Genomic DNA, 13,562 nt, shown 5'->3' with positions numbered 1-13,562 from the left:
TGTCTTCATTGCTTAACAATAGCCTTTATTGAATGACAACTAACAAAAATGTAATTGTTCGCGCACAATTGTAGTGCATTTGTCTTGTCTGTAATGTCACAAGCTGTGTTTGGATGACTTTTATGCGCAATTTTGCATAACTAGCTAAAATCTTGAAATCAACTTTCGTTTTTATGAAATACATATTTAGGCTCAAGGACCGCGAGCCCTCAAAATAATGGCAAAGGGACCGTTTTGAAAAAAATATGAAAAAGTTTGGGAACCACTGATTTAGCTTAATGTACAAAACGCCGAGAGAAGATGTACTACACTAAGATAGATTAAAAAGTTATTGGCAGAACAACCAACACAAGAGTTTCAGTTAACGTCAAAAGCCCATGATTAAAGCGGTGTCACGGGGTATTTATCCCAGCTTTATCAACACGCGTGTAAACGGAAAAGCAGGAAAGATGTTGCATAGAGAGCAGGGTGTTTTATACGAGATTGAAAGCTAAGACGTTCAGAACACGAAAACCAGCCACAGCCACTGTGGCTCTCTTTTGAGCACCTTAGACAGCAAAATGTTCGACGTAATGCAACGTTTCAAAAGGAGCAGCAAGGCTACATTTGAGATCAGTATTAGAATTAGGTGTGCAAAAAACTGTCCATATACTATTAATATTTGATACTTCCACATTGTACAGAATCGCAGCGAAAACAAGAAACATTTTCCGACTGTGGTAAAAATTGTCTTCAGTCGCGTGTCAAAGTTTTATAATAAGCCTGACTGTATTTTTTGCTCTAGTAACATCGTGAAACTCCCACCTGCAATGTTGGTTTGCGACTTCTTATGGCTCATCAGTTCCCCGCTCGACTTGACAGCCGGAAGTTGGATTTTAGTTGAAACCGGATCCAAGTTGGAATCGTCAGTCACCTGAAGCGTACGGTAGGTGAGTTTGTATTTTTATCAAAAAGGCAAGAGTTTAAAATGCGAGTTTGCATAAAAACGCTAGATATTTGATTGGTTACATAAAGCAGTTTTAACAAACACTTTAAATTTTCAAATTAATTTGTTCAAACATTTTTTGCGGTGTGAGCCTACAAGATGATCCGCAAACCACAATTTAGCTAGTCAGTGTTTCGCAAACTAAAATTGTCGGTAAACACTGGTTTAAACTACAGTAACATATTCACCTCGGATACGAACAACAATTCGTGGTTGGACAAGGTAACGGAGAAGTTGGCATCTGGACCCGTTCTACCACTTCCCTCAATGGCCTCAGTGACGTAAGTAACCCGCAGTGACGAAAGCAGATTAACTGTCGCACATACGCCCTCCAGTGTCGCTTCAGCACTATTCAACATGGTAATAATTAGGGTTTGTAGTTACACATTTATATCTTTCCCGTAATAGTATAATTTACATAAAGTAGAATATTGTGTTAATTCAGGTACTTTTTTAATCTTCTGCTTAACAACCGATACCTGTTTAGTTTAGAAACTTTTCCGGTCAAAAAATAATTTGAATACTTTGCAAAATGTAAAAACGTTAGACAGAATGTCTTAACACTTTGAGCAATCGTTGGCAGTACATAATTTAGGGATGGGCCAAGCCGAGCCAGAACCCGAGTCACCAAACAGAACATTAGCAGTTTTGACCCATCCCTATTACATACGCACCTTTGTTACTTTTCGAATAGAATGAAATGTATCACGAAAGCATTAACTTATCTCACACAAAAGTTGGAAATTTAGGAGTTTAGATTTACAAAGAACGTTCCAGATAGTTTAGATTTCTCTATAGTGCCATAATAACCGCCACAATTGTCATTACATTATTTAAATCAAATAGAATAGAGAACCACATGCATAACATCCGCCGATAGAAACTGTGACTTACACGAGAACGACTGGGGCATTTTTAACTTCTGATGAATCCTGAGATAGATCGATGATGGTGGCGATTGCCATAGGGGTCATGGGGGTCAATGGGGGCATGGTGCTGGCCGAGGGGGTTTCTGTGGGTAACCCATCAACCACGTCGAACGAGCTACAAAAAAATGGACAATATTAAATAGCGAATAAAAAACTATAAATTAGTACAAGAGGGTGTGTTACACTTTTAAACACAATTTAAAGGAAAGTTTGCAAAAATGGGAAATGTTGTGCCAGAAGAAGGGTTAAATGTAGCTATTCTACCTGATTAGATAGTGGGCAAACCTTTTCGTGCACATAGCTCATATAAACCTAACACACGTATAACGCAACAATAGATCGGACCTAATTGCTTACGATAACAGTAAGCCTCGGTTAAACCAGATTCGGATAATCCGTAAACTTCGTCTAATTCAGACAAAACTCGTTGTACAATAGATTTGTAATGTGGTAAAGCTTTAACTAATCGACATCGGTTAATTCGGATCTTCGCCGAATCCGGACAATTTTTTAGCCCGAACGGGTCCGGATTAACCGAGGTTTACAGCATAAGATGTTTAACCAGTTTTGGCCAACCATCAGTTATGAGCGGTGTCCTGAACAAAAACTACCCAGAGATAAAAAATCACTGAATTCTAGATTATTTACAGTTTGTATGTCGGAGTTCTGGAAAACTCCAGGAAATGGCTTGAGAAGTTCTGTGTACCACGTGACACGACGTCATGCAGTGACGCGGGATGCTGCGGAAGGTCGATGAGAATCTGACCAATGCGAAGCGAGGCAGTGTTGCCGTCACAACTGTCACGCTTGTGATTGGTCGACGCGTCGAGGTTACTCGCGGCCACATCGCAAGTTATGACAGTCTAAGAAAAAAATATATATATATATTTGGAATAAAACAAAGAAAATCAATGTTAGGTTTGCTGTTCGCTCTAACAATTAATTCAAAGTTTTCCATGCCTTTAAGAAGCATTACAGTGTAACAAGGCCAATCCCCCGGCATCCATTTACAATCAAATATAGAGGTGAATATCCAGCCTGCGGTGGGATTTGAACCAACGAATGGAGCCTGATCCGAACGGTTTGGTATGGCACATATCGTAGGTTATTCGTACTGTGACGATAATGGTAACTCTTGCAAACATATTGGCATATTTTTTGCTTTACCTTTTTTATTCCAGGCAGGTGTTCAGTTATATCTCCGTGTATTTTGGCCAGCTCGGCTTGTAGAATTGACTTGGCTTCTTTTTTGTAAGGATTCACAGCAGTTTGTGTGTGGGAAACCGACACTTGTAGGTCGCTTAGCAACACTGATAACTTTAAATCGCCAAATTCCGCAGACAAATTGACCTGTTTAAATCCAACCCATAGGTTTTGTGTTTAGAACCACTTTACACCAAGCAAATTTATTTACAGATACGTTAATTAAACAGTTTAAACACACAACTTTATGTACAGTTAAACTATTACAAATTCAAAAACTTACTTTCTAAAACTTAAGCGCTACCTTTCAATATGTTTTTTAGGTCGTTAACCTTTAAATGACCTTACATTTATTCCTTTTTTCCTCAATCTGCCACGACTTTAAACAGTCTTATACTAATGATTTCTCAATTTGACCGAAAGTAACCTTGTCCCAACTTCCTAAAAAGTGACCTGTAATAACCTAAGTGGTCTTACTTACCTTTCTGATTTGAAAGGTTCCTGATGCCACCATTGATAAAAATGGATCCTGATAAAGCAACAAGGCTTGGCGAGCAGCATTACTTAAACCACGTGGTCGATCTCCATCCAATTCATACTCTTCTGTGTTTTAAAAATAGAACAGTCAACCAATGTGATAATAATTTTTTAAACAACAGTAAATATTCATAGCGGTTAAAATATTTGTAATTGAGGTTGAATATACTAGTTTTGCATAAACCACCAAAAAAATAGATGTGTAGAGTTTCAATACTTCTTAAATAAAGATTTCATCTCAATCCTCGGGTTATAGTGTAAGTTCAAATTAATATTCAAATAATTAAATTGTATTTTTGCAAGATACAATTCGCTTTGTCGGCAAATATAGCAAGTTGAGTTTATTCAAACCATATTTTTTCACACTAACCTCTTATAGTTGAACGTAGAACGGAGAAACCGGTTTTGTTATGCAAATCGATCAGTCGATATAAAATCTACAAAATACCAAGCACAATGTGTTAGTTTTTTTTTCTTGTGTTGCCACATATGTTTAACAACAACCTGTTTCGTGCTATCACAGGCAAACACAACTGAAAGATTTAGTCAAAGCTTTATTATTTCAGTGCTCGTTTTTCGGGACAGCGCACCCAAATCCGAACAGTAAACCTAGTTTGGAAACCACACGGGGACTAACTGAATGTTAAGTCACGTATGTATGACATCACAACCAAGCTCAACCAAGCATCGTTAACACCGAGTTCTCCTTGGTTCCAAACTAAAGTAAAATTACAAATTAGGTATCATGCTCCAATATGCAAAGTTCGCATATTTTCGTGTAAAACAGCGAATTTTCTTTAATAACCGACCTGCCAGGCTCTTGCAAGGGCGTCACTGTCAGTTGATGATGAGATTGAACTGCTATCCGATGTGATTGAGTGGAAACGCAATATTCCTGATGTCTGTGAGAACTGACGTCTGTGCAATGTAGGCCTGAATGTGTATAAGTAGGTTACAGCTTGATAACAACGCAAAACAAAGCATGTGGAAAAATATTCAGTATCTAAAAAGCTAAAATAGGCATGACATTATTGGGATTAGCTCTGAGGCGTCCATGCAACACTTTTAATAGAGAATTCTGGACGATTGTGGCATGTGCCAATAAAATTCATTAAAACTGTTTTTTTTTTATGTTCGTACAATAATTCTTCGGAAGTCAATTAACTGCAAATTCACCTTTCCAGTGGAGCGCTAAACCCACTCATATTGGTGAAGTTTGATGGAGTTCGTTTGTGCACTGACATGGGATCAGGTGAAGTCGAGCCTGCTGTGTATTTGTTCACCTAAATGCAAGATTTATTTTTTTAAATATCATAAAGACTTTCAAAGTTCTATTGTACACAAAGCCCAGAAAAAAAAACCAAACCAAATTATAATGAGTTTTTAACAAAGTTAAGGCTACAACGTAACAACTAATAAACCATTTCGGCACAAAACTGTCAATTTAGGCCAAAAAATGGGAAAGTTACCGTGTTGGCCCATAATAACCCCTTCCTATTCCAAGCCCTTATTACCCAAAGATGATTGATTATAACCTAGTTAGCCTAGCAGAAAACGACAAAAGAAAAGAAAACACGGTCCTGACCTGTATATCGGTCTTGGCTTGTTGAATGGCATCCGAACATTGGATGAACTGATGTATGAGTCTCACAAGATCAATGTCAACTTTTTGTGTGGCTTGCTTAAGTGAAGAGTCAATGTGAAGCTTTAACGTCGACCTGTGCGCAGCAGTAAACGTAAAAATGACAAAAATCTTGGTGAAATAAACATCCAATACGACAAACTAGTTTAGGCAAATAAATCACGCGGTATCGCCATGACACCGTATTGATTTCAATGCGGCGTCTGTTGTGGCCCGAGAGCCTGGCTACAGGAAAAGACTATTTCTTGAGTCATGGAATATTCACCAACGGGGCAACACAATGAACATCAAAACAGACGTGATGCTTCCAGCGTGCTGCGGGCACCTGCTTAAAGATTAGAGGCCCAATCATTCGTTATCGCACCGCGTTTTTGTTGCGTTATGACGCTCTTGCTTTAATTATTTTGTTTGTGTTTATCGTGCACTGTACTACGCGCATTCAGTGTAGATACCCTGATGAAGGCGCCCTGTATAGGACGGCGCAACGCCGCTGCAAAAATACAATTGCCAACAGAGCTCTATAAAGTTAACCGAAAGAAGTTTGATCTTTTCAGGTACCTTTGTTTCTGACCGTCTTCCCAAGGTGGTGGGGACAGAAAACTATCATTATGCGTGTTGTTGTTATTTGTGTTGCCTGCTTTTCTTTTTGATGTGCCGTTTGCTGCAGAAGCCGAGCTGTAAAAACACAAATTTATTCCAACACCTTGTACGGTATACATTGTAATGTATTGCATAAAACTTTAATCCATTGAAGAGTTGTTAGTCGTACCGGTCTTTTCTGGCCAGGTCCGGGCTTTAGTTTATGTATAGTAATTTCCCTTGGCAAATATAACTTTCGATCTAGTTCAGGCTTCACTACTGTATGCTTTAAACTTTATTATAGAATCACCCAGCTCGTTGCTTGGTGGATGAAGACCATAATATACCTTATGCTTATTAATTCAAGTTTATGTAAAACCTTAAGTCATTCATCCTTAAGAATCTAATTCAGGCTTTTTTATGGGGTCGGGTTTTGTATTGTGCTTTTGGGTTCGGGCTAGTTTAGACCCTAATTTCAGGTCTGCTTACAACACTGATACACTCACTTATCTGTATCTTCATGTTCTGTGATGATTGTATCAATAATCGAAGCGTTGAACATGAAGCCTTGGAACAGGAGAATAGGAGGGTCCGACTTTGCAACTGACCTTCGCTTGCTCCTAAAAGGTCAAACCAGTTTACTTAGTGGACATTACAAGTTAATTTTCGCCCAACTGTCACAAAATGCTTAGCTTAAGCGAGTTTATTTCGCTTGGTTAAAAAAAACATAGTGGACCATGACTGAACGCGCTGCTAGCATTGAGGAAAACTTTTTGCTAATTTTTCAATTTTATTTTCAAGCAATTTGGTTTAGCGGATTCCCAATGGCAGCTTGTGCTCTATTTCTTTCGAAACAGGTAAATTAGGCACATAACTGGAAAAATACCTGAAACCGACAATTTATGTGTACAAAATTACAATGTACAATTGCTTGTAAATCCCTAAATAGTGCACAGATATGTTGCTTTTTAAGTCACAAAACAGAACCAGTAAGAATAAAAATCAAGCAAATAAAGCCATCTCTCATCGAGCAACAATTTCACAGAACCATTGTTACATATCTTTTTAAATGCGGCTAGATTCGACCTAATTTCGATTTGAAACAAAAAATGCTATTTGGTGGACTTAAACGACTTACATTCTATCGCGCCTTGATTTCTGAAACGATGCTTCCCGTGTGTAGAGCTTGTCTGGATTCTGTTTGTCGATTCTGCGAAATAAGATATGGATGGAAAGTCCCCAGAAGTGCGCATATTTTGATTTTGGGTTAGTGGGGACGAACACTTTAGCAAAAAACTCAGATAACAACAAAATGGAAACAAAACCAATACTCGGTAAACATTTCACTAAATAATTTTATGCATTCGAAAACACAATGTAAAAGACATGGGAGTTTTTGCCGCCTTACAAGTGCGATAAATTCATGTACAGAACAGCTGACAACCCAAACTGCTTGCTTAATGTCAAAGGAAAAATATAACCGGTGTTTGAATCAATGCAAAAATAAATATATTGCAAAACATTTCCATACATTCATAGGAAGACTAGGCTTCTTGGCCGTGACACAGCTTTATATATTGCTGAGTCATCCAGCCCTGTATATCAATCGTCATACCTCAGTGACTTTAAGTTCACTTTCAGCATCAAACTGCCAGAACATAGAGATCGTATAAAGTTGGATGAGTCGTCGGTATTAATTTCCCGCTTAAATCCGATGTGTTTCATGAAGTGTTCAAACTTTTCCTGCAAAACAAATGACAAATTTCAAATCGTACAAGTTAAATGTAAAAACATTACTTTAGGGCAATTTAGAACAATAGATTCGGATAATTTTAATCCTAAACAATTCCAAACAGTCAACCTAAACCGGATAATTAAATTCGAAAAAAATGCGCCAGTCACATTAAAATGTAGGAAAAGAGAAACACTTTTAAAGTAAAAACAGAAAATGATATTCTGGATTCGATTTAACTACTCTAGAACAATTCTAGAATAGTTTACTAATCGAACCAACTCATTGCTTTGTACGGATAATCTAGATAGCGAATCGAAAAATTTAAACGTGGGGAGCAAGTAAATAAAAATCCCTACCTGAGAGGAGGGAATGCTTTCTGGTTTTAGGTCAATTGCTTTAAAGTTGAATAGAGTCGAGTTGGTGGCAGCCTCGGGGTCTCGCTGTTCACCAAAGCTAGAAAATTATACATCTTGAATGAAACAAGTTGCCACAGGTGTTTAGTTTTAATCCTATTTTTAACTTTGTGAATACTATGGTTACGACAAATAGAAGTTTGTGCACAAAACACAGTTTTTCTCAGCACAAAATAACAAAATAAGTCAACTGTGTGATATAAAAATCTGTGTTATTATGATATCGCAAACTTGCGTTTCGTTTTCCACCTTTTTCTTAAAATCTATCTTACTAATTCATTATCACTACAAACTGAATACGAAACTGTACACAGACAATCGTAAACTATAAGAGGTATTCTTGTTATTTGCAAATTTCACTTAATCGCAATACAGCTTGACCAATATAAGCTTCTCTACACAAAAATCCAAATGTTTAATAGAACTAACCTTCCTCGTTGCGCCTCCACGTCAGAGTTTTGCATCCAACTGCAAAGAAATGATAAATTCAGCAACAAATGCGATTAGTTTGCAGCAATTTAGTCAATCAAGACAAGGTTTATAGGGACTGCACATAATTCGATTGAAAAAATTCAGTGAAAAACTCGACTTCAATTGACTAAACTTAAAACATGATTTTAATGAAGTGGGCTTCAATCGAGTCATATCCTAAAAATACTAGACCAGACTCAAGTCGGTTACTGAAATGATTTTAATTTGATTTAGATCTCATTTAGAGAAATAAACATTTTGAAAGGAGTGAAATTCAAACTTAAATGTTTAAGAACTCGACTCGCACTCGCTGAATGATTTACTTGACTCGTGATTTTTACAAAGATTACAAAGTGTTTTTCATAAAGTCTCTTGCAACACTCCAGTTTGAAAGATCGGTCCTTCAATAGTAATTCAAGTACTATTCGACAAAGCGTTGATATTGTTGCTTCAAACCCACCTGTACATGCTTTGCTGCTGTTTGTACACCAACTCCTGTGCCGCTGTAGGTGTTTGCCGAGTTTGGGGACTTTCCCGAGTTTGCGCCCGTCTGTTGACTTCTGCACAAACGCAAAATGTTTTTTATTGTCTTCGGCCAAAGATTAGAATATGTTATTGTTTTTACTACAGTTAACATCGATTAAATCGGATTTGGTTAATCCGGATTTTGGTCTAGTTCGAACAAAGCACTAGGTACAAATGATTTGTAATGTGGTAAGGCTTGAACGAATCGACATCGGTTAATCCGGACGTCCGCCTAAATCGGACATTTTTTTGGTGTGGCTTAATCGAGGTTTACTGTATTGGTGAAGGTAAAATGTAGAACTTTGTTTTATCCCAAAAAAAATATAACTAACACCTTACAACCTTCAAAAGGATAATGCTAACATATCAAAAATTCATTTAAGGGTTATAAACTTTAAACGATCATTAAGTTTTTCAACCAAAATCTGACCTGGTGTGAGCAAAGGTTGTTTCCCGGAATCGTTGAGTCGCATTTGTTGACTCGCAGTCGGTTCAACCAACATTGAAAGTTCTAGACTTCCATCAAACTTGATACCAGTTCTACTACCGCCACTTGTGTTTCTGTAATAAAATTAAAATGTACCCGCAAAAAAACCTGTTTAAAAACGACAAATTTTCTTACAAATTCCCAATTTTTTGTTAGTCTTCCAAATATTTTCGCATTTAATTATGACAAATATTTAACAATAAGAAGCGGACAAACAAAATATTGTTTTTGTTCACGTATTAAAATTTTAAAAGTGGATTTCAAATTTCCAAGTTCATTGACCCCAGATAAACTATAAAGTACGAAAAATGTAAAATTACGTTTGTTCTATACATGTTAAAATAAACCCCATGAACTGGATCCATTTAATGGAAAAACTCCGAATTTTTTTTATGAGGCCAGCGAACCGGTTAGCACTACTGGTAACTGTCAAAGGACATTTTGTAACAGAACCGGCTAAAAAATATAACTTTCGTGATAGAACCGGCTAACGAAAAAATTGAACCTGTGTTCCGATGTACTGTTGGTTTTTTTCCGGGATTTCCCTGTTGGTTGGAGCGGGAAATTTCCCACCATCTCATGCCACTGCGCCATGGCAATCTGAAAACCTTTTTCCAGCGTTGCCAAGGCTGGCGGTTCTTCGAGAGACGCTTCAAGTGACGTCAGCTCATCCGGATCACGCAAGAACCGCTGGAGGGCATCACAGAGCTTAAAGCTGGCATCGTTTTTAATTGACCTAAAAAGTTTGATTTGTTTTTTTTTTCGGTGGCAAATCTGTTTTCACGCTTATGTGAACTTTACATTTTTACAAACGTATCATACAGTCTAAGTTGAGCTGTTGCTTAAATTTTTGAAAGAACTTCTAAAATATGATATCCTAAGTTGATGATAAAGAATAAATGTTAACTTTTTTGGCTTCTTAACATAACCAATCGCGGTTTTAATGAAAATGTAAATTAATAAAAAAAACAGTTAATATTTTTTTGTGACTTCTGACTTGGTTATTGACTAACTAAAACCTTTACGAACTTATTCGAATCCGCGATGGATTTGAGCTTTAAAAACACTAAAATGGGGAGTTATCAAAATTCCTATAATACTAGCAGAAGGTTTAAAATTATTTCATACTTTGAAAGTTCCGTCAGAGCTCCAAACTTGTGTTTTTTCGCATCCCACATTTTCCGACCCGACTCAGGCTCATTAATTGACTTCTCTAGCGCCGTCACGAGGCTGGCATTCACCACAGCATATTTCCGTGTTTGAAGTTGCTCCTCAAATCTGTCCAGGGAACCTACAAGGCGATCCAAGGGGTCCAGCCAGGCCGAAACACTTGGTGCAATTGATGTTAGTAAGTTCCACGTTCTGCAGGCGCGGCTGTAAGAAATGTACGTTAAAGGCTACTTGGAAAAGGTGTCAGTTTGGATTGGAAGTAATAAAATATAAATTCATGAAAACAAATATTTAGTCCAGGAAAGTAGTGGCAAATCTTAATTTTAGTTTTCCTGGACACACATAGTCTCTTTTGTCTATTAGTGCTGGCGTCTTAGATGTGCCATAATATAATTTGCCTAAGAAATACTTTGCATTGCACCAACCTTTCAAAAAATAAACACCTTTGCTTTTTACTATTTACTATATATATATATATATAGCCGTTTTCAAATACGATTTTAGGACCAGTAGGGTAACTTATTGGTAAAGAGAGGTAAAAAGTTATATTTATATCTTATGAGTATCTTATGATTTAAAAATCTTGAGTGTATTAATAACCAAATAAAACGACCCTGAATGCCATAAAAATCCTGGTAACATACTAGTCGCATTCAGTGTTATATACCTGTATTGGACGGCAAAACGTCGGAAAAAAATTACATTTACCAGAAGAGCTCTATAAACTTGATTATGCCTGGCAGCAATAGCTTATACATTGTAGCATACCTTCTTTTTAACGCTTGTGATGACGATAGCGGAGTGACGACGTTCAGCCACACGAGGTCGACGTTGAGCACACCGTTTGTCACGTGATCTTCGGCGGCCACTTTGCTCTCATCCGCTAAAAAACAAGACACGTCAGAGCCGAAAAAAATTTGCAACTGTTGCTGTATTTTTTACAATCTTTTCAAGGTCAGTCTTTTTTTAGAGTTAAAAAGACGAAGCCAAATGTGCTAAATTTTAAACAGATAAACCTGGGCCTTACTTATTGAAAGTTTGAACTAATCTTTTGGGTAAAACAGCGTTTCTCAACCCAAAGGGCACAGAGCACTTGTGATGGGATACGCAGAAAGTTTTGCAAGTAAATATAATTTTAAATAGACCTCATTACAAAAGACGAACCTGTTAAAAGTGTCGAGTCTTCAAAGTGTACATGGAAACTATCATTAGCATTGCTTCGTGGAGGGGCTTGAAAAACAAATCATTTGATGGTTTATTTGAAAAGCAACAACCGAATTTTCAGTTCAACATGAGACCTTTCAGTCCACACAAGCATACATTGAGAGCTGAAAAAAAATTATTTAAAGGAAATAAAAAAAAAATATTTCAGAGCAAATAATTTCAGACTAATACTTTAGCTGCATATGTTTCTTTTTGATAAATTCGAAACACATATATTTTGCCCGAACCGGCCTGAGCAGTATTTTAAAGTCCTATCTTATCATAATACATATTTTGACGGTTGGGATATGAATACCTAATTTGTTTTTAATCATCAGTGGTTCGGTGGTTTCCCTCTTTTCACTGCCAACTTGTTTAACGATATTCGCTACCACAGTTCTGCACCCAGCCTCGATTGTTACCCAACCCCAGGGTTTAAGGGGCGGCTGTCGCTTCTTTCGGGGTGTTTCGAAAGCTAAAATAAAAAAATGGGATATAAAGACTAGGATTGAGAAATACTAAAATTAATCCAATGAGCTAAACAACAACAAAATCGGAAAATCAAAAAACAAAATAATAAAATTGAAACTGTTTAAACAAAAAATAATTTGTTAAAACAACAATAAAAAGCTGAAAACCAAATTAAAGTTACACACAGAAAAAAAAACAATAAAAAAACAAAATTTAAATGCGAAATCTTTTTCAAAAAAACAATTTATCCTAAAACAGCTAAAAAACAACTATAATTGACCTTCATATTCGTCCATTGAGGTCTTGACGTCAGGCAAGATGACGTCATCGTCGAATTGGAACGAAGCGCGGCAGCAGCGGTCCGGAATAGAAATCATACTCGTTCTCTCGGGTAGTTTCCCGTCCTCGCTCAGCACGCGGAGTTGAAGAGCGACAGAGTCGACTGACACGTGACCAATGAAGTCAAACACTGTGACGTCACTGCTGTCGTCATTGGTTTCAGAAACCTTGAAGAAAGTATTTAACACGTCAGTTTCCGTTTTGTAAAAAAATATTCGACATTTAATTGAATTCGTTTGTTTTGCATAAGATATAAAATTGTAGGGATTTCTACAAGCAAAAACATAGAATCGGCAATTTCAGGATTGTAGGCAGCAAAATGTCGACTGCGGTGGGATTCGAACCTTCAACAGAAGTCTACCCACTGAGCGATATCAACGTTTTGAATCAGCAAGACACTGATAGAATGGCTAGTAATGTGTTTAGATAAATTTGTAACTTAATTACCAACAAATAAGAACGACTTCGGTTGAAATCATCTGGCTTGCAGTGGGGTTCGAACCCACGTCACAAGACTACGTGCGTTCAACAACGTTTTCGGCCAAGCCACACAGCTTCAATTTCTCACGCATGTACGCAAAGAAACACTTCCAATGTTACATACCCGACCGCTGGTTTTAGCTTTGGATTCGTTGCTCTTGCTCGAAGACGAAGAAATTTTTCGCTGTTTCGTGAGAATTTTCGACAAAAGTTTATTGTGTTTGCTGTTCAATTCAAAGTGAATGTCAACTTGATCAAACCTGTGCGATACAATAAAATGTTAATGGAAAATGTTTGGGAAAATAATGGTGGAACACAAAAATAATATTTCAGCACTAACTCTCAGAAAAAGAATGGCTTCTTGACATGCTTTTCAGATCACATTTTTAAGAC

At 37.1% G+C, this 13,562-nt stretch overlaps 1 protein-coding gene across 1 annotated transcript in view; it reads right to left on the bottom strand.

The window, feature by feature from the left end:
• The window catches only part of LOC145237834 (bridge-like lipid transfer protein family member 1), a 49,822-nt gene that overhangs the window by 19,239 nt on the left and 17,021 nt on the right, over positions 1–13,562 (bottom strand). The window contains exons 24-48 of the mRNA XM_080100825.1: positions 13,294–13,429; positions 12,631–12,856; positions 12,196–12,354; positions 11,841–11,906; positions 11,445–11,559; positions 10,635–10,880; positions 10,012–10,242; positions 9,450–9,580; positions 8,955–9,054; positions 8,453–8,491; positions 7,967–8,063; positions 7,491–7,618; positions 7,014–7,085; positions 6,382–6,495; positions 5,855–5,971; positions 5,240–5,372; positions 4,831–4,937; positions 4,464–4,587; positions 4,025–4,091; positions 3,599–3,720; positions 3,082–3,264; positions 2,563–2,777; positions 1,880–2,029; positions 1,174–1,333; positions 805–913 (exon numbers count right to left, since the gene is read on the bottom strand). Coding sequence (XP_079956951.1) covers positions 805–913; positions 1,174–1,333; positions 1,880–2,029; positions 2,563–2,777; positions 3,082–3,264; positions 3,599–3,720; positions 4,025–4,091; positions 4,464–4,587; positions 4,831–4,937; positions 5,240–5,372; positions 5,855–5,971; positions 6,382–6,495; positions 7,014–7,085; positions 7,491–7,618; positions 7,967–8,063; positions 8,453–8,491; positions 8,955–9,054; positions 9,450–9,580; positions 10,012–10,242; positions 10,635–10,880; positions 11,445–11,559; positions 11,841–11,906; positions 12,196–12,354; positions 12,631–12,856; positions 13,294–13,429 — 3,347 coding nt within the window. The remainder of the gene's footprint in view (positions 1–804; positions 914–1,173; positions 1,334–1,879; positions 2,030–2,562; positions 2,778–3,081; positions 3,265–3,598; positions 3,721–4,024; positions 4,092–4,463; positions 4,588–4,830; positions 4,938–5,239; positions 5,373–5,854; positions 5,972–6,381; positions 6,496–7,013; positions 7,086–7,490; positions 7,619–7,966; positions 8,064–8,452; positions 8,492–8,954; positions 9,055–9,449; positions 9,581–10,011; positions 10,243–10,634; positions 10,881–11,444; positions 11,560–11,840; positions 11,907–12,195; positions 12,355–12,630; positions 12,857–13,293; positions 13,430–13,562) is intronic.

Source organism: Phallusia mammillata, chromosome 7, assembly GCF_965637545.1.
Source record: "Phallusia mammillata chromosome 7, kaPhaMamm4.hap1.1, whole genome shotgun sequence".
NCBI classification, from domain to species: Eukaryota; Metazoa; Chordata; class Ascidiacea; order Phlebobranchia; family Ascidiidae; genus Phallusia; species Phallusia mammillata.
Note: the sequence above shows the minus strand (reverse complement) of the source record. Positions and strands in the feature narration are given on the sequence as shown.